Source organism: Cibotium barometz, chromosome 1 (assembly GCF_041138505.1).
Source record: "Cibotium barometz isolate CiBa-2024 chromosome 1, ASM4113850v1, whole genome shotgun sequence".
Classification (NCBI taxonomy): Eukaryota; Viridiplantae; Streptophyta; class Polypodiopsida; order Cyatheales; family Cibotiaceae; genus Cibotium; species Cibotium barometz.
This window is the reverse complement of record NC_141046.1, coordinates 75,400,913-75,424,576: the sequence shown is the minus strand read 5'-3', so window position 1 is coordinate 75,424,576 and position 23,664 is coordinate 75,400,913. Positions and strand designations below refer to the sequence as shown.

At 44.2% G+C, this 23,664-nt stretch overlaps 2 protein-coding genes across 3 annotated transcripts in view; one reads left to right on the top strand and one right to left on the bottom strand.

Annotated features, from left to right (window-relative positions):
- Positions 1–3,453: 3,453 nt before the first annotated feature.
- LOC147642418 (proteinaceous RNase P 1, chloroplastic/mitochondrial-like) overlaps positions 3,454–23,664 on the top strand; it is a 46,852-nt gene continuing 26,641 nt past the window's right edge. Inside the window, exons 1-5 of one of the 2 annotated variants that reach the window (XM_086806300.1) lie at positions 3,454–4,028; positions 4,145–5,818; positions 6,014–6,109; positions 13,149–13,330; positions 13,451–13,571. In XM_086806300.1, the coding sequence (XP_086662426.1) occupies positions 4,730–5,818; positions 6,014–6,109; positions 13,149–13,330; positions 13,451–13,571 (1,488 nt within the window). In that variant the 5' untranslated portion in view covers positions 3,454–4,028; positions 4,145–4,729. Of the gene's footprint in view, positions 5,819–6,013; positions 6,110–13,148; positions 13,331–13,450; positions 13,572–23,664 lie in introns of both variants that reach the window. The other variant, XM_086806290.1, reaches the window with a different exon arrangement.
- LOC147642419 (uncharacterized) lies at positions 7,764–8,731 on the bottom strand. Its single transcript, XM_086807296.1, has one exon. The coding sequence runs from the start codon at positions 8,729–8,731 to the stop codon at positions 7,889–7,891; it is 843 nt and encodes a 280-aa protein (XP_086663422.1). The 3' UTR covers positions 7,764–7,888.

The window sequence follows — 23,664 nt, the reverse complement described above, 5'->3', positions numbered from 1 at the left end:
TGGATACTAGCAAAGATTCTTTGGCATAATACTTTTTTTTTTCTCTTTTGTATCATAAGGTGTACTTATGTGCCTTTAGCCTGATTTGATGAGGTGGCTATCCTTGTGGCATAAGACTTGAAATTTTTCTCTTTTGTATCATAAGGTGTACTTATGTGCCTTTAGCTAGTAAGTGTTGCATTATCCCTATAAGCCAATCTTCAAAGATACTCAATGTTATTCAATTGAGCAATCAACCTTTTGACTTGAAAATTGTCTCGTTTGTATCATAAGGTGTGCTTATGTGCCGCCATTAGTTAGGAAGTGTTGCATTATCTCTACAAGCCAATCTTCAAAGATACTCAATCTTATTCACTTAAAAAAATTTCGCATGCCTATTCACAAAAAAATAAATTTCACATTAATTAAGGACTTGAAAAAAATTTTCGCTTTGTTTTACTAAGGTTCTTACCTTAGTATTCTTTTCGGTAGGTTTAAACCTTGGTTTGCAATAAATATTTTAAATTCAATGGTTTGCAAAAAAAATTATCTCTTGCACAAAATTTGAAAAGATAGACATTTTTCAGAAAGTTATTGCATATATTCATCAGTTTTAGGGGGCCTTTATTGCTTCGTGTATGTACAAGGTTATTGCTTTGTGTATGTAAAAGGCTAAAGTACTATTTACATTGCATTCTAAAAATTGATATTCACATCAAACAATTTCTTTCTTGAAAGTCACATGAAAACATGTTTGGTTGTCTTGCAAGCATGGAATGAAGGTACATAGTCGGAGCCATCTAGAAAAGATCCATGATTCCCTTCTTCAGACAAGGAACCACCCTCAGCACAAAAGAACACATCTCCGTCACTTTCAAGATTGATGGGGTTGCTTCTCGAACTGGGCTTCCCATCACCTTCTTCATTTGCTTCATTGCCAGCATCCACATCCGGATAATACCTGTAAACAAGGAGAATCCAAAAAGAAAATTTGATCGCAACATCAATCGGTTGAGTGAGATGCGGTATCTTCATCACTTTCCATGCTGCGGCCGTTCTTTTGTTGTCCATCCCATTTCTAGTTTTAGGGATCATCGGGCAAATGGGTAGTACTTTCTCGTGTGCAGCATGTGCAAAAGTGTTGACTCCAATGTTGACCCAAGCCTATTAGGAATGTGGTTATCCATGTACACATATACTCGGGCAAATACATTCACTGGCGAGACAGAGAGACTTTGTTCTTTAAATCTCCAGTCTATTCTAGTAATTTCTTCCGCCATTACATTGTGACAAAAAAACTTAAAATGAGGTTTAAACATATCTTTCATGCAATAACCCAACATGCGTTCGAATGTGTGCAAGCGAACTTGTTTCAAACCCTTGCACATGACAATGCCCCCAAACAACTGGTTTTGATACATCCCATGCAAGATATTTTTTTATAAGGTTGCCTACAGAGATCAAGGAAACTACCATTATTTTAATGAACATTTGGAAGTGGATATGATTCAATGTTCCACCCTTCTCAAGAGCAAACAAACCACTAATATATTCAGACCGGGGACAAAGTCTTCCAGTGGTTCCCAAAATGCAATATCTATGTCACCACTCCCAACACCTACAGTCACAGAAACCTCAAGCAGCCTGGTCAACCTAACGAGTGGCTCTTTTTTTTTTTGCATTCAGTGGTATTGTTAACACTAGGGTCAGAACCGACAGATCTTGCCCTACTCTTCACCATATGTAGATTTCTAACCACTTTATTTCCTTCACAAGGTGTGAGAATACGAGGATTTGATGAATCTGCCATGCCCTTGCCTTTGTCATGGGCATCCGTGGATGTAGTAGCCTCCAAGACTTTCCCTTTATCCTGTGGACACGTAGAAGGGCCTGCTGTATCTTTACCTACATTCGTGATGTTTGTAAGTCCTTGAGGACGGCGAGGTGCCATGGCAAAGACCCACTCCAACACACAGATCCAACCCAACCCAACCCCACAACACAGAGCCTACGACAGTCGGACAAACCCAACCCCACAACACAGGGCCTACGACAGGGCAGGCCCACCAACCCTAGCCCACAACACAGAGTCTACGACCCAACGACCCAACAATGAGTTCCCAAGCCTAGAGCCCCCACACAGGTGTCCTTTTATTACCCCAACCAACGTCGCATCCCACCCAAAATGACCGTACCAAAGCCATACGCCCCCCCATGAGGCCGACGTATAGAAATTACAGAAAGAACAATTAAGATTAATCTACAGAAGGAACAAGCATTAATCAAGATTAGCAAGGTTCTCATCAAATCGAACCAAACAAGCATTAATTAGCAACTAAACAACAACTAATCAGAGACCATCACAGACCACCACAACAACCAACCACATACCATCACAGCATAGACCACCACAGACACGTGGACGCTCTGAGCAACACGCAGGAAGAAAGGAGCGACTCGCATCTCACCTCAGCAGAGAGGAGGTGCATAGGAGACGCCCATGACTGAGCTACCCCATGCAACGTGCAAGAGCGAGCTGGAGCAGCACTAACCACTAACCATGCAACCCATGATCGAAGCCGCGCCCCATGCACCCCCTTGATTGCCACCCAGGCCCCATGCATGCGCATTGCCCCAAAATTTTCACACATGCTAAATCCTACCTAACACCCATTTAGCCTTAAACCGTACCAAAGCCGTACGCGCCCTCTCGAGGCCACGTATAGAAATTACAAAAAGAACAATTAAGATTAATTTATAGAAAGAACAAGCATTAATCAAGATTAGTAGGGTTCTCATCAACAATAAAATCAAACCAGCAACAACTAATTAGAGACCGTCTCACAGACCACCCCCCACATACGACTCCAGCAACCAACCACATACCATCACAGCACAGACCACCACAGACATGGGGACGCTGTGAGCAACACGTAAGAAGAAAGGAGCAACCCGCATCTCACCTCAGCAGAGCAGCAGAGGAGGTGCACAGAAGACGCCCACGACCGAGCCGTCCCATGCAACACGCAAGAGCGAGCCGCATATGAAGGAGCAGCACTAACCACTGACCATGCAACAATCAGGGAGAAAGGAGCAACCCGCATCTCACCTTAGCAGTAGAGGAGGTGCATAGGAGACGCCCACGACCACGCCCACGACCGAGCCGCCCCATGCAACGCAGGAGTGAGCCGCATACGAAAGAGCAACACTAACCACTAACCATGCAACACGCATAAAAAAAAGAGCGACCGTCCCATGCCCCCATGCATGCACACTGTCCCAAAAATTTCACACATGCTAAATCCTACCTAACACCCATTTAGCCTTAAACCTTATAAACCTTTCAAAATTTTTTTCCTTGGGCTTGGGCTCCCCTTCTTATTGATTAATCAAAAAATGTTAAGGGGGGGGGGGGGCTTTATCAATCGATCAATCAACCGTTTGTCCCATGTTATAGGTCTTACTAAATGTTTTTAATGCAAACCATTGCTGGGGTAATCCAATTGTGGCATATCTCGCACACTCCACTGAAGGCAACTAAGAGGATACAACCCCGTCTTCTCTTCGTCTCTCTTGATCGGATATGTGTCGGCACGACACAGGAGGAGGAGTGGTGAAGACCCCGAGGGGCCTGCTGGCCACATCTTATCGTAAAGTATGACCTTATGACCTTAGGTTTTATATATAATCTAAGGATGGCCGCTACGGGTGTGACCTAGATGAAATAATATCCAAAGTTCAAATTCGACACTCTCCATGGCTGATGGAGTTGCCTTTGCACACGCTCTGTCCAAGGTATTCCGAGACGGCCTTTCCACCTTCTTCTGTAGTAGGCATTTTTAGGGTTCAACCTCCTGGAAGACGCTTTGCTGCGGCTCGCCCTCACCGTCCTGCTGCGGTGCCAATCTGCTGGAAAAAGTCCTGGTCTGATGAAAGGACCGCCATAGCTCTTCAGAGGAGGGTTTTTTCAATAAAAACAGTGGGTTTTGTAGCGCCATGTAGGATTAGGGTTTCTTCACAACCTGCAACCAGGCCATTCCAGAGGAAAGGTAAGCATCAAAAACCGGCTTCTATTTTGAGAGAAGAAAAGCTTCCTTATTCTGATAGCATCAGTAGAAACTCAGATAAATTAGTTGAAGGAAATAAGAAATCCTGCATCGCTCAGGTCCATGAGGAAAATGGCAATAGCAATGCTCCTGTGTTAGGAAGCGTAAAGGACACAGCCAAGGCTAACTGCAGCAAGGATTTTTCATCTTTGCCAACGGAGAGCCGCAGCAAGTTTTTTTCACACAGAGTTGTTTCGACAAGCAACAAGATCAGTCGCGAGGATTTTTCATCAAGAGCGGGTAGCAGCAAGCGGGTCTTATCAAGAGAGACTAGTGACAAGCTGGTCTCGCTGAGAGAGACTAGTAGCAAGCCGGTCTCGTCGAGAGAGACTAGTGGCAAGCAGGCCTCATCAAGAGCAACTAGCAGCAAGCCCAGTGGCAAACCTGTTTCATCAAGAGAGAGCAGCAGCAGGCTTGCTTTGTCACTAGAGAATAACAGCAAGGAACTTTCATCACACAAAGCTGTGTGGTCAAGGAAGAGTAGCAGCAAGGAAGTTTTCTCACATGAACTTGTGTTATCAAGAAATAATAGTACGTTGGCAGCTTCAGGTACACGGATATCACCCACGAACTCTTCTCAAGTGCAGAAGGCTTCCCATACAACACCTTCGCAAGCCCAGCTTGAAAGGGAAGCAAGAAAAGATATGCAATCAAGAAACAGTATGGCTGAAGCCAATGGCTTCAGGTTGTCCAAACGTGCAAAAAAGAACCCGGAGGAAGTGCAGCTCATCCTAAAGCTCAATTTGTGTTCGAAACACGGAGATCTTCATGGTGCACTTGAAGTTTACGACACTGCTAAGCGAGGGGGGGTGTTGAAGCTGAAGCAACATCATTACAATGTTTTGTTGTACATATGTTCTGGGGCAGCTTCAGGCAGCATGACCAGGACGAAAAGTGTGAAAGACGAGAAGTGTTCTGATGCAGCAATTCATGAGGCCAATAAAGAGACTGGAAAAGAATCAGAAGGAAGCATGGATAGAGACTCTGATGTTGATGTGATTTGTTTCAGCTCAGAGGACAAGGAGTTTGCAGCAAAGAGGGGAACAGAAATCTATGAGGACATGCTACAGGCAAAAGTGCCCTTCAATGAAGCTACGTTTACATCTGTCGCCAGATTAGCTGTTGCTAAGGGTGATGGTGAAATGGCCTTTGAGACTGTAAAGAAGATGGCGGCTGCAAACATAGTTCCCAAGCTCAGATCATACGGTCCACCCCTGCTATGTTTCTGTGAAAGTAATCAAGTGGAAAAAGCTTTTGAAGTGGATGATCATATGCTTGCAGCTGGTGTTTTCCCTGATGAAAACCTACTAGAGGCCTTACTGAAACTCAGCATAGCAGCTGGGCTTGAGGAGAAAGTTTATTCCCTGCTACAGAGACTAAGGACAACTGTGAGAGATCTTTCACCAGCTACTGTGGAGACGATTGAAAGGTGGTTCAACAGTGAGGCTGCGGCTTCTGCTGGAAAGGCGAAATGGGACAATCCATCGCTAAAGGAAGCACTCAGAGAAGCCACAGAGGCTGGAGGTGGAGGCTGGCATGGTCTAGGTTGGTTGGGCAAAGGGGAATGGAAAACAAAGAGAACAAACGTAAGCAAAACAGGGTTTTGTTTGTCCTGTGGAGAAAAATTATGTACTATTGATCTAGATCCAGAAGAGACAGAGAAGTTTGCAAAGTCTGTTGCTGAACTGGCTTTTCAAAGAGAGCACAATTCATATGAGTTCCAGGCATTTCAGGTCTGTTTTTGTTTGGTTTGAAGCATGCTTTGAGAGGGATATGAAGGTTTGATCACTTCTGACATGGTGGTCTAAGATCTTATGTCTGATCTATAAGCTTCATTGCCAATTGCTTAACTTGCACGGTGTTGCTTCATAGATATCTCAAGCAAAATCCTAATGAGGTGCAGGAATCCCAATTTCGTTGATTGGCAGGAATGGCTAGATGAGAATGGGCCTTATGAGGCTGTCATAGATGGTGCAAATATCGGATTATACAACTCGCAGGCTCGTGGATTCAACTTTTCGCAGGTGAAATAAGGTTTTCAATTTTGGGTTTATAAGTAAGAAAAGATGAGTTTGCTTCTGTTGATGATGTGAATTGTGGGCAATTCCAAAGCCTAGCCTGGGTCACATCTTCCTTACACTTGAAGTAGCGTGCATTTTTCTTCCTTTCAACCGCTTTTGTTGTAGTATCTTGTAGTCCTACACAACACTTGCAAGAAAGGGAAATGGTACACTCAACCAGAGTACCACTGTTTGCACTCATAATGGAGCACACACATTGCTTCTCAAGAGAGAGGGAGAACTCACCATGAAAGCTTGTTCTAGGCAAGAAGATGACCGAAATGGTAATATGTCAAAAAGATGTACAAACTATTTCAAAATTGACTTATATAGTCACTTACTCCTTGGACCTTTCACACATGGGTTGCCCATCCATATCATGTGCTTAGGCCCTCATCCCACATGTGCATGTGTAATACATCCAAGCACATAATTTCTTATGTTACAAACCATCTCCTCTTACAATGATTTCGTCCTCAAAATCGAAGGATGGTTGTGCAAAACAAACCAAAATCGACCAACAACATGTGGAGTCATAGACCATAGTAAGTATCCAACAGTCCATGATCCCATATAATAAACCAAGTCGCTGTCGGGAAACCACGAATGCCAATGCATAAATAACATCAACATCAAAAGGTCCTCGTAGTTTCCTGGATCAAATGAAAAACTCCATGGACCAACTCCCAAGTTGTAAAACATGGGTCAAAAAGATGACGTAGCCATGCATTCTCAATTGTCACACAATCTCCAAATCTAAATTATGCCAAGTTATAAGCAAGATCAACCATCAACATCATGGGTATCTTGCAAATCACCCGGAGTATAGTATCTATTACCTAGAACCACATAGGTATGATCCATAGCATGTAAGTGCTCAAAATATGCATACAAAGCTCTACCACCATCCACATCAATGATCGTCCTTATTTTACCTTCACTTGTAGTGGCTCCACCATAGAACTTTGCACATTGGTTTCCTCCATCCACGTCTTGTGAAGAAGAAGGCATTTGACCATGTGACTGTTAGAAGTCATCTCCTGTCCAGTTTTATACACCAGGCCCTTTGTTGTGGGTGTGCCCGCCCTTATGAGGTGTTTTATCATTTTTCCCCACTCTCTGCATTTTTCCCCTATTTTTCCCATTTTTTCTGTGGCTTGGGAGGCAGCCCTGAGTTGGCAGGAGGATTCATTTGCTGGCCGACTACATCAGATGTGTGTACTGGAGCTGGCCGACTGGACTTGATGCAGTCGTGGACCCTCAACGCTGGCCGACTGGCTGCATGCTGCTGGCCGACTGTAGATGCAGTCGTGGAGCCTTTTTCAGCAAGCTGATTGCACATGTGGGGGCATATAAATAGGCCCCCACCCCCATACCACTCATTGTATCATATTCGAGATCTTCTTGTGGATATCAGACATAGTCACCAGGGAACGGGAACGGATATGGGAACGAGGGGCCAATCCGGAACGGGAACGGGACCCCTTGCAATCCGGAACGGGATCCGGAACGACACGTTATCATATTTCAATACACATGAGTAGACAAATATACAATTAAAAGCAGGCAAAAAAGAGACAAATATACAATTGAAAGTAGACAACAAGAGACAAGAATTTGATAGCAAACTCAATGACCTTGTTCATATTTAGAAAACCAGAAGTACAATAGCTTGTACAATGTACAGCCACATAGTGAAAGCTAGATAGCTAAGAACAAAGAAACCTAAAGTCCTAGGTGATATCAAATAGGTGCAAAGATGTCAGCTAGATCATCCATAGATGCATCATGCATCGATGCAGGTGGAGGTGGAGGTGGAGGTGGAGGGTCGTCATCATCCGACTCAGACTGTGGCTCCATATCTATGAAGCTCTCATGGTCAAAGTCACCACTAGCAACCTGGGCTAATAGTCGCAAGTTGGCTGACACATACACGAGGTCATTTGTTCTGGTAGTGAGTAGCCGATTTCTCTTCTTCGAGGCAACATGGCTAAAAACACTCCATAGTTGCTCAATTGGAGAAGAACTTGCATTCTGACTGAGAATGCGCATTGCAAGCCGTTGTAGCTCTGGAGTACCCGATCCGTAGTTCTCCCACCAAAGAGCACCTCCCATAAGTGTCCTATCTTGCTGGGCATCTGCTGAACCAAAATTACCTGTCTTTGCTCTGTACTTTCCCAAATCAATTCTAATCTTGCTTCTCATCGTAGCATCAGGCACCAATTTGGCAAGGATTTTGTCCCAGCCATTTGTGACTTCTTCATCCGATTCCTGGCCTTTGCCTTGAAACTCTGGATCAATCACAAATGCAGCTGCATGCATTGGTGAGTGATATCGGTCCCACCTTGCTTGACACAAACTTTGAAGTTCTGCCTTCTTTGTTGTGTCGGGCTCCAAAGAAAGGATACGCTCCACCATCTTGTCCATGCCCTCATAAACTTTGCCAATGCAAGGTTTTTTCCCATCCACCATACGCAGCATGTAGATAATGGGCTTCGTAATGTTGACAACATGCTCAATCTTCACCCACAAAGGCTTCGTAATGTTGACAACATGCTCAATCTTCACCCACAAAGGAGCATCCATGATGTGGGTGTAACAAGTTGTTCCTTGTGTGCTACGGGCAGTGGGCCACGTGCTCCACTCATCACTCACTACAAGCTGCTTGAGAATGTTATGGAGTGCAACTAGCCTCTCTAGCATAATAAAATTATATGCAAAACGAGTTTCCGAATATTTTTTAAGATCCAAGTTTGGGGATCTTTTCCTAAACTCGGAGAGGCTAAATGTGTGCCGAGTGATGAATGAAACTATGTCTTTTCCCTTTGCTATGCATGGTACTACCCATGAAAGACCATCAATGTCTTTCAGAAGATTATTCAAGCCATGTGCAATGCATGGAGTGAATGTGATGTGTGGATACCTTGCCAAAAGAAGGTCGCCTGCAGCTCGATTTGAGGCCTCCCCATCACCAATGACCTGGATCAAGAAGGAGGTGGTTTCTCCAGGCTTTGTGGTTCCGGATTCAGAGGGGGGGGGTTGACAGGTTTCATCAGGTTTCCAGGACTTGTTTGTGCACCGTAATAGGTGTTGATCCTTGTGAGCAGTGTGATGTCTCTGTGACTCAGAAGCTGTATGGTTCATTGATCTGGTTGATGGACACCAGATTGGACGGGAGCTTCGTGACGAGGCAGTTGAGCTCATGGTTGCAGATGTCTCTTTGGGAGGCAGGATTGCGTTTCCTGTGGTTTCTGCAGCATGCGAAGGATCATGGACTCTTGTACACAGGAGGGGGATTGTTGGATGGAGTCCGACTCCACAGTTGGGGAGGAGATCCGGACACGAGGAGATCTACTTCAGGCCCAGGAGCACTTTTTCGAAGCAGTAAGAGGTAGTCATCTTTTGCCTTGTCGCAGACAGAGGCAGAGTACCGGGCTGTTTGTGATGCTGCTTGTGAGGTGGTGAGAATGCAGAGGTTGCATTGCAGGTTTGGGCTTCCACTGGAGGAACCCATGGTCATCCAGAGGCACTTTGTTCGTGAATAGATCGTTGCTGATGACATCCTGCTAGAGTTCTGTTCGACGGAGGACAGTACGGTGGACCTCTTCACGAAGTCGCTCTCTCGGGACTCGCTCGGGCGGCACCCCAGCTCCCTGTGGTTGGTTTCACAGCCAGGAGCTGAGAGGGGGTGTTAGAAGTCATCTCCTGTCCAGTTTTATACACCAGGGCCTTTGTTGTGGGTGTGCCCGCTCTTATGAGGTGTTTTATCATTTTTCCCCACTCCGCATTTTTCCCTTATTTTTCCCATTTTTTCTGTGGCTTGGGAGGTAGCCCTAAGTTGGCAGGAGGATTCATTTGTTGGCCGACTACATCAGATGTGTGTACTGGAGCTGGCCGACTGTACTTGATGCAGTCGTGGACCCTCAGTGCTGGCCGACTGGCTGCATGCTGCTGGCCGACTGTAGATGCAGTGGTGGAGCCTTTTTCAGTAGGCCGACTGCACATGTGGGGGCATATAAATAGGCCCCCACCCCCATACCACTCATTGTATCATATTCGGGATCTTCTTGTGTATATCAGAGCAGAGTTACACGCCTACATCTCTCTCTCTCTTGTGCTGTTTTTCTGCATGCGTTTTTTGCTCTTGTGTTCCCAGATCTGGTCATCATCTCCACTGTGTATTCTGACAGTGACTTGTTGATAGGCCAAGGTAAAGAATGTAGTTGATTCTCCCATTGTTTGAACAACTCACCTTGACTATGTCTAAGGTTTTCAAGAGACTTCATCATGTTATCAAAGGTTGAGTCTTCGAGTGTTCTGATTCTTAACAAAGGCATTATTGCTACTTTCTTGCATTGCATCCAAACCCATGCCTCTTGCTTGCATAGCATCAAAACCATTGGCTCTTGCATGCATTGCACCCAAACTAATGTCTCTTGCTTGGAAAGCACCAAATCCATTGGCTCTTGCTTGCTTTGTATCAAAACTCTCGTCGTCTTCTTTATTATCATCCTCATCACATGTGTCCACAAGATCACTACCATTGTTACCCTCAAAGGTGTTGAGTTGGGATTCGTCTTCACTTTCATTGACCCAATCCTCATTGCCATAAGTGACCTTGTGAGAAGAATCATAACTAGCATGCTTATCATAGACATAGTCATCAAAATCTACATCTTCCATATGCCCTTGAGGGCCATAAACATAATCTACATCACCTTGGTCATTATAGGCCTAAGCATCAAAGCCTACATCTTCATTGTCACTATCCATGCATGTGGAGTCTTCAAGATTGCCACCATCCCTATTGGGAGTGTAATCCTCAATGTTGGAACCCATGCAATTTTCATCTTCATCGGTGCCACTACCATTGTTTGTGCTATAGCAATCACCCTCATAGTTGTAGCTCTCATCATGAGAATCACCCTCATAGTCATGGCTCTCATCATCATGAGGATCATAATCTTCCATGGCTTCTCAAATGGGACACCAGATGTTAGAAATACCGGAATCAAGTGAACTAAGGCTTGTTGAGAAGCACTTGCTAAATTTTAATTTGCTTTGTGTCCAATCAAAGCAAAAATGCTCTCTATTTTGGCTTTTTTGTAAAAAGTCAATAAAATATGATATCAATTTTGCTTCAGTCAAAGGTTCACTTGCATTCCAAATGCTTGCATTGTTTGATTGCTTCTCAAAGGCTTGCAATCTCTTCTATGAAGCATGAAGAGTGTCAAAATGCTTCAAGGAAGTGTCCAATGCTTCAAGAAAAACATGAATGGTGTGTAATGGTGCTCTAATCATACAAATTTAGCTTCCAATGGCGAGGGCTATGCATCATATCATCGAAATGCTTAAAAAAAATGCCATAAGCATGAATCTTGAGGTTTCTTTTACATGAAGAAGCTTCAATGGTGTGTTTTCTTGATCATGAATGACAAGCAATGCTTCATTCTTTACCCTAATGATAAAGCCCAAAGCTTATTCATGGAGAAGCATCAAGACATAGCCCATAATCCTCAAGAAGACTTACCATTTCTTCCAAGCTTTGCAAAATCAAGTCATCACCCCGAACTCTATCAAGGAAACTCCATGAAACTTTATCAAGAAAGCTTCAAGCAAAAGCCCCTTGTCTTCTCCATGCTATTGCGCCTTCACAGGCGTAGAGGACAACCTTGCCTGGAGACTTCGAAAACGAATCTCTTTATCCACGTTTTCAGCCTCCATCGCTTACTTGCTTGGCCTCGAGAGAGAACTGAAAACAACGCATTTTGCAGCACCTCATGGCATCAAAATGGGGCAAACACCCTACGGCATCAAAACGGTGTATATTGTAGCAATATTGAAAAACGGCGGATCCCTGGCTGACTTGTCCTGGAGTAGGGCTTACAAAGAGCCAGTTACCACTCTAAGACTTGTGCGTGCTGTACAGATATGGCCACATGGCATGCAAGTGCGGTATGCACGTTACAGAGCAAGGTGTTGGAGAAGTAGCTGATAAAGCTTGTATCTCCAAGATGAAAGGCAAAGGCAAACCAAGCAGGACCATAAAGTGTCCTTATTGCAAAAAACTGGGACACTCTGAAGACGTGTTTCTAATGGATGGCCAAGGAACAAGCTGATGTGCATGCAAATCTGGTGGTAGAAGAAGAAGATGTAGTAGAGACATCCACCTCACAATGATGAAAAATCTTTCTATTGATGAGGAAGATTACGACTGGGCTTTCTAAGTACTTGAGTCAAGGGTTCTCTGCCTGTGGTAGTCCCCTAAAATATGACAAATCGTCCTGGTTTGTATGTTGTATTTTGTAAGCCTTGTTTCTATAAAAGCCTCCTATCTCTACTTAGAGCGAGGGGGTCTTTTGGTAGACTGATGTAGGCACAATCATGTGTAGTCAAGCTCTTCTATCAGGCTTGAAGGGAGGGTTTCCGGTGTTGGCACACTGTGCTCTTTTGTATCACATGTAGCTTAGAGCCTAAATGGCCATGGCTATTGAAGGTCTCTACTAAGACAACACCTCCTTCACTTGGGATTTACACTCGTGTGTGTCCCTATGTGTGTGAAAACACTCATGGTCAAGGACCGATTACCTTAAGTAACTGAAGAAAGAGAGCCCAGTCTAAAACTTGAGAGAGTCACGTATATTGTTTCTTGTAAATTCTAAAGGCTGACAGTAGTTTTGGGACTGAAGAGAGGTTTTATATGGTTTCGGTTTAGATAGCGAGGACAGTTCTAGCTTAAAATGCCCAGCAGCTTATCAGGAGACCGCACAGGTTGTGCGTATCATCAAACCGAGTCCTTTTGTCTTGACCCAATCATTGCAAGTCACAAAAGTCAGCTACTCTACATAGGTTTATATATTGAGGTTCAAAACTTTTCATCCATGTCTGGCTTGTGATGGACAACTGCAGTTGCAAGCTTTCTTGTTGTTAGTTTGGTTGACCATGATTAGATGTCATTTTGTACGATTAAAAAATCTAAGCTATATATGGAACTATTTCACAGGTTGCTACAGTGGCAAACACTATAAAAGCTCGGAGCTCGACTGGGAAACCGCCATTAATAGTTCTGCATCGTCGACGCACATCAAATGGAGCACCTCTAACACCACGATCTCAAAATATTGTCAATGGTTGGATAAACAATAATGCACTGTATTCTACCCCGCATGGCTCAAATGATGATTGGTATATAGTATTTACGGTTATTATTCATGTCATGCAGATAGACATGTAGCTTTAACTTCCTCTCTATATATTTTCTTGTTGGTTGACGTGGTAGGCTGCTGGTTGCTTTTGTATGTTCAGGTATTGGTTATATGCTGCAGTCAATTGCAAATGTCTTCTTGTGACGAATGATGAGATGCGAGATCATCTATTCGAACTTCTAGGAAGTGATTTTTTTCCCAAATGGAAAGAAAGACACCAGGTATGGCAATAGAACTTGCTACTCCTTAAGGTGTCGTAGAACATTTATATGGTAGCCCAGAAAGCATGCTACTTTAGTGTAATATTTTTGGCCTTTTTAAAAGAAGTTTCTAGATTGTACATACATGTTTACATTTGTATGTGTGTGTGGGTGTGTGTTAGGGTTTTTTTTTTGGGGAGAGAGAGAGAAATAATATTTGATTAATGTCTATGAAAGACCCAAAGGGTCTATGAGACCAAACAACAGTAGTACAAGTGCTCCATGAATAGTCTAAAAGTTGGAACATGGAAAGGGGGGAAAAAATAAAAACACCCTAAGTAAAAGGTTTGCATACTACGTGGGCCTAACAAGTGCAATGACTGTAATGTATCCAATCAAAAGAGGGAATCATGCGTCATCCTCATCATAAACAGAGTACATAGCCTCAATACTTGTAACATGAAGCGGAATTATGCGTAATGAAGGATCATGTCAGGCAAGTCTCACACCGCCTTCTTTATCCTGAGTTTTGTGAGTCTTTGGCAATCCACTTTTATCACTTCAAACTTTAAGAGATGAGAGAGAGAGAGAAAGATCGGTACACTTTATTGGGTCCCAAATTACCCACTGAAGGGCCCCTTCCTATTGCTAGGAGTATTTGCTTTATTATCTTTGAAGAGAATGAACGAGGGACCGACTTTGGACTGTAGATAAGGCAAACGCAAGACCTTTGAAAGACCAAGAGTCGGGCTAAATTGTACATGACTGTAGAAGCACCAATGATGACCATATTATAAACTGTATATAAATTTTGAGGCTTGTACCCCCCCTTTTTGTATGAAACAATTTTGAAACTTGTGGAAAATGAATGAAATTTTTTTGAAACACGTTTCATGAAACGCCTGGCAACTATGGATACCATGAAGGAGATAGCACAGGTGGAAGCATAAATAGTGAACATATGAGAGAGTGCAAAGGAGATTGAGAGACTTGGACAAGATCACCTTTTATAACTGCAGTAAAGCTTTACAATGGCAATGGCCAGCAACTTGCAAGGGAATGAATGAGTGAATAATGGAGAACTCCTTATATAGTGCAATAGGGACCTGGCCGATTGCCTCTAGGATTGGCCAACTGGCCCTGGACAAATAAATAGGAGTAAAATACAATAAAATACCAAATAAATGGTAAAGCCCCAAAACACAAAGATGCACAAATTCTAACAACATGCACTCTGCACTGCAGTACATGGTGACAAGATGGCTCATTATCGCAACATTGTACAATAGTAGAACCCTTTAGGATTTGATATTTGCCGTACGTCGTGACCCCATTGTAATCCTTAGTCCAGGATATTTCAGGCACGAGCTATGTAGGTCATTCCTCAGCCTTAGAGAGTCAGTCAGTCAATCAAGTCCCTTAACCCACTTGGAGAGAATCATTCATGCATGTAGAAGTCAGTAGAAGCCTTATGGTTTGCTTCAGATCATGTTTGCATTTTGCATAACATTCATCCCATATGCATATAGAACATCTAGACCATTGCAAAAGCCTCAGAATATCATCCAATATTTTCCCCATATTTTATATCATTTATCTGGCATTTTACCATATTATTATCAACATTATCCATTTAATGCAAGACATGATGCAATCGGCCAGCTTTCAGCCAGCCGACGTGCTCATGAAGGCATATAAATAGCATTGTTTCCATCATTCATATATATCATAATCATCAACAATCAAGCGTTTCTTCCTTCAGCACAAGGAGCATCCACGATTGAGCATTCAGCATATCATCAACAAAACGCAGCACCTTCAGCAATCAGCCACTACAGTACCTTGTGTCTTCAGCATTCATTATATCATCGTTTTGCTACAGCCCTTTCGGTGAAGGTAAAACGCATTCATACATTCATTTTCAGCATACATTCACAGCCTAGAACAGTCCCAATCAGCCCCTTCTCTTAGCCTCAGATTTGCAGCCTTCCTACATTCCATTGGAAGAGTGCATAGGCTTGGAGTTTTCACACAGAGGATGGCTTCAAATACTTTCACCATTCCCCAGTTGGAGAAAGACTCCAAACTGAATGGCTCCAATTATCCCCAGTGGAAGGATGCCATCTTTAACCTTTTGGTGGGTCTTGATCTTTGGTGGTTCGTCGATGCTTCTACTCCAAAGCCGGACCCCGCAACTAACTCACCACAGACTGTAAATTCCTAGACCAGCATGGATCTTCGAGCTTGCACAGTCACCTCGTACAACTTGACCTAGCCATATTTCTCGGAATTTTTTGGTATGGATAAAGCTATCCAAACCTCTAAGGAATTATGGGATGCACTTGCAGCCTGTTTTCAAAGGAACACTTACAGCTGGAAGCTTCATTTAAAAGCTCAACTCAATGTGCTGAAGATTACTGAGACGGACGATGTCATGGCCAAAGTGCAAGAACTCAAGAAGATCCGTCAACAACAAGCCATCTTGGGAGTCCAGACTCCCGATGATGACTATTGACTTATTGGGCAAACTTCCTCCATCTTATCAATCCTTTAAGGATACCATTGCCTTTTGCCCTGTTCTTCTCCTAGTCGATGCGGTGATTGGCATGCTTCAGGATAGGCTAGATCACATGAAGATCTCTGACTCTTCTCCTACTGAGTCAGCTTTTTCAGCCAAAGGGAAGCCCAAGTGGCAACCCAAAGGAGGTAATAAAAACGGCAGCAAATCCAAGGAGAAGTTTGCTTCAGGCTCCAAGGATAAAGATAAAGGAAAAGAAAAGGGCAAATCTACAGAGAGGAAATGCCACTACTGTGGCAATGTTGGTCATCTTCGACCCGATTGCTTCAAGAAGAAGAGAGACGAGGAGAAAAAGTCAAAATAGAAGGACTCAGACGACAAAGATGTGGCCTTTAGTTGAAGAGTGCACCAAGGTTGTTGCCGTACGTACGTACGGGATCCGTACATACGGTACAGCCGTACGGTACGGTACCGTTACCGTACTGTATGGATCCGTACGGAATCACTTAAAAAAATAAAAAATGTGTGGCGTGTGGCTCTCTTCAGAAGACTCATCATCTTCATCTGATGATGAGATTTGAGACTCTTGTGTCTAGACTCTAGAGCATAGTCACAGGGGACGGAGGGGACGGAGGCTTGGAACGCCGGGACGGCGAATCGGGACGGGGACGGACGGGGACGGACGGACGTCCCCCACGGGACGTTTCTCACAGGGGACGGCGACAGGGACGGCGCTGGGACGGGGACGGTGCTGTGCGGGGACGGCAGAGAGCCGTTGGGCTTGCCGTTGCTCCTGCCGTTTTTGGCCGTTGCGCCTGCCTGGTTTCTAGCCGTTTATGGCTGTTGGGCCTTGGCTCTTCTAGCCGTTTATGGCTGTTGGAGACAGCAATAAGAGAGACAGTACGAGAGACGAGCCCCCCTTGGATCCCCCCGGCGGCAGAAATTTATAGAGAGTATTTTTTGAGTGCCGTTCCCTCCCCCGTCCTCGTTCCCTACTTATGGCCGTCCCCCGTCCCGTCCCCGTCCCCCGTCCCTTGTGACTATGCTCTAGAGTCTAGACAAGTGTAGTGTTTCATTGTTTTGCTTTTTGCACTTGTGGACCAACACATGTGCTGTAGACATGATATTTGTACTCTCTTTTATCATCTATGACTTTCATGGTTCTTGCTTATATCACTATGACTGTTGACATGAGGTATTGTGTAATGGGCTTGGTAATTGATAATTGATTTAAACTTAAACTTTAAGTAATGAGGTTCAGTCTTTATTTTAAGTATTTTGGTTGCTATGTCTACAAAATATTCAGGTTTCTAGGACTGCTTACAAATGGTACGTATTGTTTACGTACCTTAAAATTTGTTCCGTACGTACTGATAGCGTGCCGTACACTACGTACCTTTCCACCTTGGAGTGCACCTCATCCATTGAGGCACGGACTACTACCTCTCTCAAGGACTGGATTGTGGATTCCGGGGCTACTTCTCACATGACTCACAACAAGGATATCTTGGAGGACTCTCACTTTGTCTCTATGGAGGTTCGACTTGCGAACAATCAACCTGTTGATACACCGATTATGGGTAATATTCTTGGTCACTCCCTCAAGGAGGCCCCACTACCTAGAGAATGTTCTTTATGTTCCAAAGCTATCCAAAAACTTACTTTTTGTTTCCAAGATAGACCAGAAAGGCTACAGCTTATACTTTGATGATTAGGTTTTGGAGATCATTCACATAGATTCTCATAGGATTATCGCTCGGGGCATACAAGAGGGTGGTCTCTACAAGATCACTAGTTTCCAATCTTGATCACTCTCATCTGTTCCAACTTCTAGTCTCTCATCAAGCTCTTCTTACAGAGGAGGATATTACTCTTTGGCATGCCTCCTATGGGCATCTTCCCTTCTCTTCACTGGAGTTTCTTGTCTCCTGCCATATGGTGGAAGGCTTGCCTCGACTACCTCAGATGTATGGCATCTGCTCAACTTGTCTACAACGCAAGCAACATCGGGAGTCATTTCCACAGGAGGCCTCTTTTAGGGCTTCCACCGCTCTTCAGCTTGTCCATATGTATTTGAGCGGACCTATGACTACGATCACACCTGGAGGAGCCATATATTTTTTCTTATTGGTGGATGATTTTTCCAAGAATGTCTGGGTCTTTTTTCTGTCCTAGAAATCTAAGACATTTACAAAGTTCAAAGACTGGTTGCTATGGTGGAGGCCGACACTAGCCTCAAAGTCGTCAAAGTGCGCTCCAACAATGGTGGTGAGTTTACTTCTCGAGCATTCACTTCCTTTTGTACTTCCCACGGGTGATGGCATACAGAGACAGTATTCTAGTCCCTACACTCCTTAGCAAAACGGGGTAGTAGAACAGAAGAACAGGACCGTGGTTGAGATGGGTCGATCTCTTCTTTCTCATTCTTAGCTTCCTCAAAAGTTTTGGGCTCACCAAAATGATCTTCGTTGGCTACAACGAACACTCCAAAGCCTTCCGGCTTTGGGATCCCAACAAAGAGAAAGTTATATTAGCTTGGGACGTGCGCTTGGATGAAACCCCGGAGACTTCCAAATCCTCGGAATCACCAACAGCTTCATCAACACCTTCCTTGCTTCCACCCTCACCATTGGTTCTTACCTCTCGTCGAGTAGCTCTCTCCCTCCGCGGTGGCTTCACTTTACATCGCGGGATTCTCAATGAAACCAGACTGGAACTCGGATGCAATGGACAGTCACTTTAGATGTCAACAAAGATATGAAAACACAGCGGAAGAACCATAAACAATATAAAAACACCGCATTGAGCCGGAACGGCCGGCCCCCTGTACCCCTGTAGGAACTTCTTTATTCACATAGAAGCTTTTACAAGATACCAAGGTGCGGGTGCATACAGCATTGGATTTTCTACAAAGCATCAGCACAGATCTTGTCCAGATTTCTATCCAGTGCCAAGATAGAAACATCTCTAGGAGCTGTCCAAAACTTTCCCAAAACAGTCCTCAAAAATCAGCTCATAAACCATCCATAAATCAGCCCGGTACGGAGCCAAAAGCTGCCCCGAACTCCATGCCCAAATCAGCCCCCGAAGAGCTCTCAAATCAGCCGTAAAAACAGTCCATAAGCAGTCCATAAAAACAGCCAAAAATACCCCTTTGGTGTGGAAACCTGTACCACCTTCTATACGGCTGCAAAACCACTGTATAGCTGTTGTACCATCCGTACAGTCAGCATAGAGAGTAGAGGAGGTGCTGTGCAGCCTCTGTACGGCCTGTGCAAGAGGGAAGACAGGGCTGTGCGCTGTATGGCCAGCGCAACAGATAAGAGAGAGTCTGCAGTCGGCCAGCCCTGTTAGCATCTATGGAGGAAGTTGACCAGCCCTGTAGCATCTTTGGAGCAAGTCGGCTAGCAGAGAGAAGAGAGAAAAACTCCAAGAGAGATGCACATAATGATAAAACAGCCCAAACCTGCTTTAAAAGAGTCGGCTAGCTCTATTTTTGAAGTGCTTTTTCCCTCTTTGGATAAAAGTGGCTGAACCAGCCCAAAATATCCTCTTTATGCTTTCTTTGGCTTGTACTCCGAGTTTTGGCCCAAAAATATCAACTTTATGCTTTTCTTGGCTTGATGCCTGCTTTTGTCCAAAAATATCAACTTTATGCTTTTCTTGGCTTGATGCCCAAGTTTCATTTAGGTGCCTGCTTTTGTCCACCTTTCCAAGCCCAAAAATAATAATATGTCTAGCCCATCATTAATGATATGTGAACACACTAACTTATAAATATTACATCAGTAGTATTCCAAATCCACGATCCGAACTTAGATACGGGCACAAGAGCCAAGCGTATCAAGAAACTATTTCCATATTTTGAGTCAATAACTCTGATAATAACCAAACACATGCACGAGAGCCAACTGTGTCCCAAATATCCGTAAATCCATAAGCCGCTTTTCTGAATGTTCAGGGATGCTGAATCCTTCCCAAAACAGAAGTACGAAGTGAGCACCGGGGTTGCTAGTGTTGAGAAAAATTACACCATGTTAGGCTGCATTTACCATACATGCTTTGCAAGAAAAGCACACCATGTCAGGCTGTATCTGCCATACATGTACTGTCATGTCAGGCTCCATAAGCCACACATGTTCTGTTATGTCAGGCTTCATAAGCCACACATGCTCTGTCATGTCAAACCTCACAAGCCACACATGCTCTGTCATGTCAAACTTCATAAGTCACACATGTCCTATCATGTCAAGCCTCACAAGCCATACATGTTCTGTCATGTCAAGCCTCAAAAGCCACACATGTTCTGTCATTTGAAGCCATATATGTTCTCTTGCTATGTCAAGCCTCACAAGCCACACATGTTCTGTCATGTCAAGCCTCAGAAGCCACACATGTTTTGTCACGTCGAGCCTCACAAGCCATATGTTAGATCACCGTAGCGTCACTACGGGTGCTACCACGGGAGGGGACGGCCTCTGGCTCACCACCCAGCCACAAAGGAAGAATGAGGATTGCCCCTCATCCCCCAGGCTATATAGTGTGTGGCCTGTCGTCCACACTAGCCTGGCCGCCCATGACTCCGCATGGGCGTGCTCTCCCACTGAACCCCGGATGGCCATGTCCTCGGCGTTCCGGCCGAGGCGTTGACGCTAAAGCCCTGTCTGGCCATCCGGTCTGCCGACCGTCGGTCATAGGCGCTACAGACTACGTGACATTACTCCCCCCTTAAGAAGAGTTTTCGTCCTCGAAAACAAACTGGGGAAACCTCTTGGAAATTGCATTACGACGTTCCCAAGTAGCTGCCTCCTCATCCCTGTCTGTCCATTTAACAAGTATCTCCTGGTACACTTTATGTCGGGTTTGTTTGTCACGATACCCTAGAATCTTTTCAGGTTCATGTGGTATCTTTGGTGGCTCTATCAAGTCCACTAAAATCTCTGGAGAAACTGCGTTCTCTAACCCGTGGACTGATTTCTTCAGTTTACTGACATGGAAGACAGGATGGACTTGAGAACTCTCCGGTAACTCAAGTTTATATGCTACGTCCCCAATCTTCTTAAGGATTTTAAAAGGACCACAATATCTCGGAGAAAGTTTATCACACTTTCCCGTTTTCATGGTTTCTGACCTCGCAGGAACCTTGAGGAATACAAAGTCACCTTCTGCAAAGGTCACCTTTCTACGTCCTTTATTCGCATAAGTTTTAGCGCGATCCTGAGCGCTACGAATGCTCTCACGTGCGGCTTTGAGCATATCATTCATATCTTCAAGGAAATCCTTGACAGATTGAATCTTCTCCTTTTCTAGGCTTACAGCCATCGGAGATCTCGGCTGGAATCCATACATTAACATGACAATCGTCGCTGAGTGTTTGGAGCTGTTATAGGCAAACTCCAATAAGGGCAAGTACTCTTCCCTATTAGATTGCTTCTTACTAACATAAGAATGCAACGTATCCTCTAGAATTTGGTTAACTCTTTCAGTTTGACCATCAGACTCCGGATGATCTGTCGTACTCATACTCAGAGTAGTATCCAACTTTTTGAAGACTTCCCTCCAAAAATGACTGTTGAACTTTCTATCTCTATCCGACACTATATATCTGCGGGCAGGCCATATAGCTTGTAGAGATGTTCAATAAAGAGTTTTGCCAACTCTGGCGTTTTAACAGTTTTCTTCGTGGCGATAAACTTTGCCATTTTAGTTAACCTATCCACTACCACCCACATCGAGTCATTCCCTCGACTCCTCTTGGGTAAACCCGTAATGAAATCCATGGAAATGCTTTTTCATTTCCCCCGAGGATCTCCAGCGGATGGAGTAGTCGTCCAATCTTAAGACGTTCGTGTTTATTGACCTGGCACTTATTGCATTTCAGCACATAAGTCTGGACGTCCTTAAACAAGCTAGGCCAATAAAACTGTCTTTTTACTAGTGCATAGGTCTTCTGAATCCCGGGATGACCCGCACTTGGACTATCATGACTTTCTTTAAGAATTTGGGCCCGAAAGTCACTAATAGTTGGTACACATACTCTACCCTTGTAGAGTAAGTACCCGTCGCCAATGGAGTAATTAGCATATTTCTTCCCTCGACAAAGTTTATCACCCCCCTTTGAAGCCGTGGCAGTCAAAGGTGATGAAGGGCCTACGTCAGAGCTCTCCGGCTCCAAACTATACCCAGAAGACACGGCTAGTCTCTCCGGACTAACTCTCGCGTCCCTTCCTGTTGCACCTTCGGCCAGTCTCTTCGGACTAGCAATCCGTGCCAACGAGGGAGGTGGTCACGTCTGTGAAGAAGTGCGTACGCGTACAGCGCGCGAGGTCTCTGTAAAAGATGGATCGCGCTCACATAAACCACGTAGTGACTCCAAGAATCATTCTTGAAGACTGTGAAACTAAGTTCATTAATCTGTGGCATGCGACTAAGTGCATTTGCCACCACGTTATACTTACCTTTCTGGTAACGTATCTGAAGGTCAAACTCCTGTAGAATCTCCGCCCACCGAGCTTTTCTACCCTTCAGTTCACTTTGACTTGAAAGCCATTTCAGACTTTCATGGTCCGTCCGAACCTCAAAAGGAGCACCATATAAATAGTGTCTCCACTTTTTTAGTGCATGAACTATCGCTAGTAACTCTCGCTCGTAAGCCGAGTAGTTACGCTGCGCACGATCTAACTTTTTACTCTCAAATGTCCCCTTTGCATAAGTACGGCCCCAATGGCCTCATTACTAGCGTCTGTTTCCAAGACAAACAGCTCATTTGGATCGACAATAGTCAAAACACGTGCAGCTACTACGGTCACCTTGAGCTTATCAAAGCTCTTCTGTTGGGCTTCTCCCCAACTAATGTTTTTAGTTTTTGATCGTAACTGGTCAGTCACAACGGGACTGCGATCTTCGCGTAGTTCTTCACATACTGTCGGTAGAACCGTGACATGCCAAGAAAAATCTGCAGTTCCTCGAGATTCTTCAGCGCTGGCCATTTAAGAATAGCCTCTACTTTTTTTGGCTCCATCCGTGTACCATCGGCAGATATAATATGGCCAAGGTAGTGAATTTTTGTTTCAAAAAATTCACATTTGCTCTTCTTTGCAAATAGTTTGTGCTCTCGCAACAACACAACACTAGATGCAAATGCTCTATGTGTTCTTTCTATGTCTTATTGTACACAAGAATATCATCTAGGAAAACTACTACGAATTTTCCCAGATATGGATGTAAAATGCTGTCCATCAGTGTCATAAATGTCGTTGGAGCATTGGTTAGCCCAAATGGCATAACCAGAAACTCAAAATGCCCGAAACGGGTCCTAAATGTTGTCTTCGCAACATCTTCTGCTTTAATTCTAACCTGATGATACCCTGATCTCAGGTCTACTTTTATAAAGTATCTTGATTCATAGAGTTGATCAAACAACTCATCCATGCGTGGCATCGGATACTTGTTCTTAATCGTTATCTGATTAAGAGCCCTATAGTCTATGCACATCCGCATAGATCCGTCTTTCTTCTTTACCAGAAGAATAGGCGATGCCCACGGACTTGAACTAGGCCGAATGAAGCCTTTGTTCAAATATTCCGTCAATTGTTT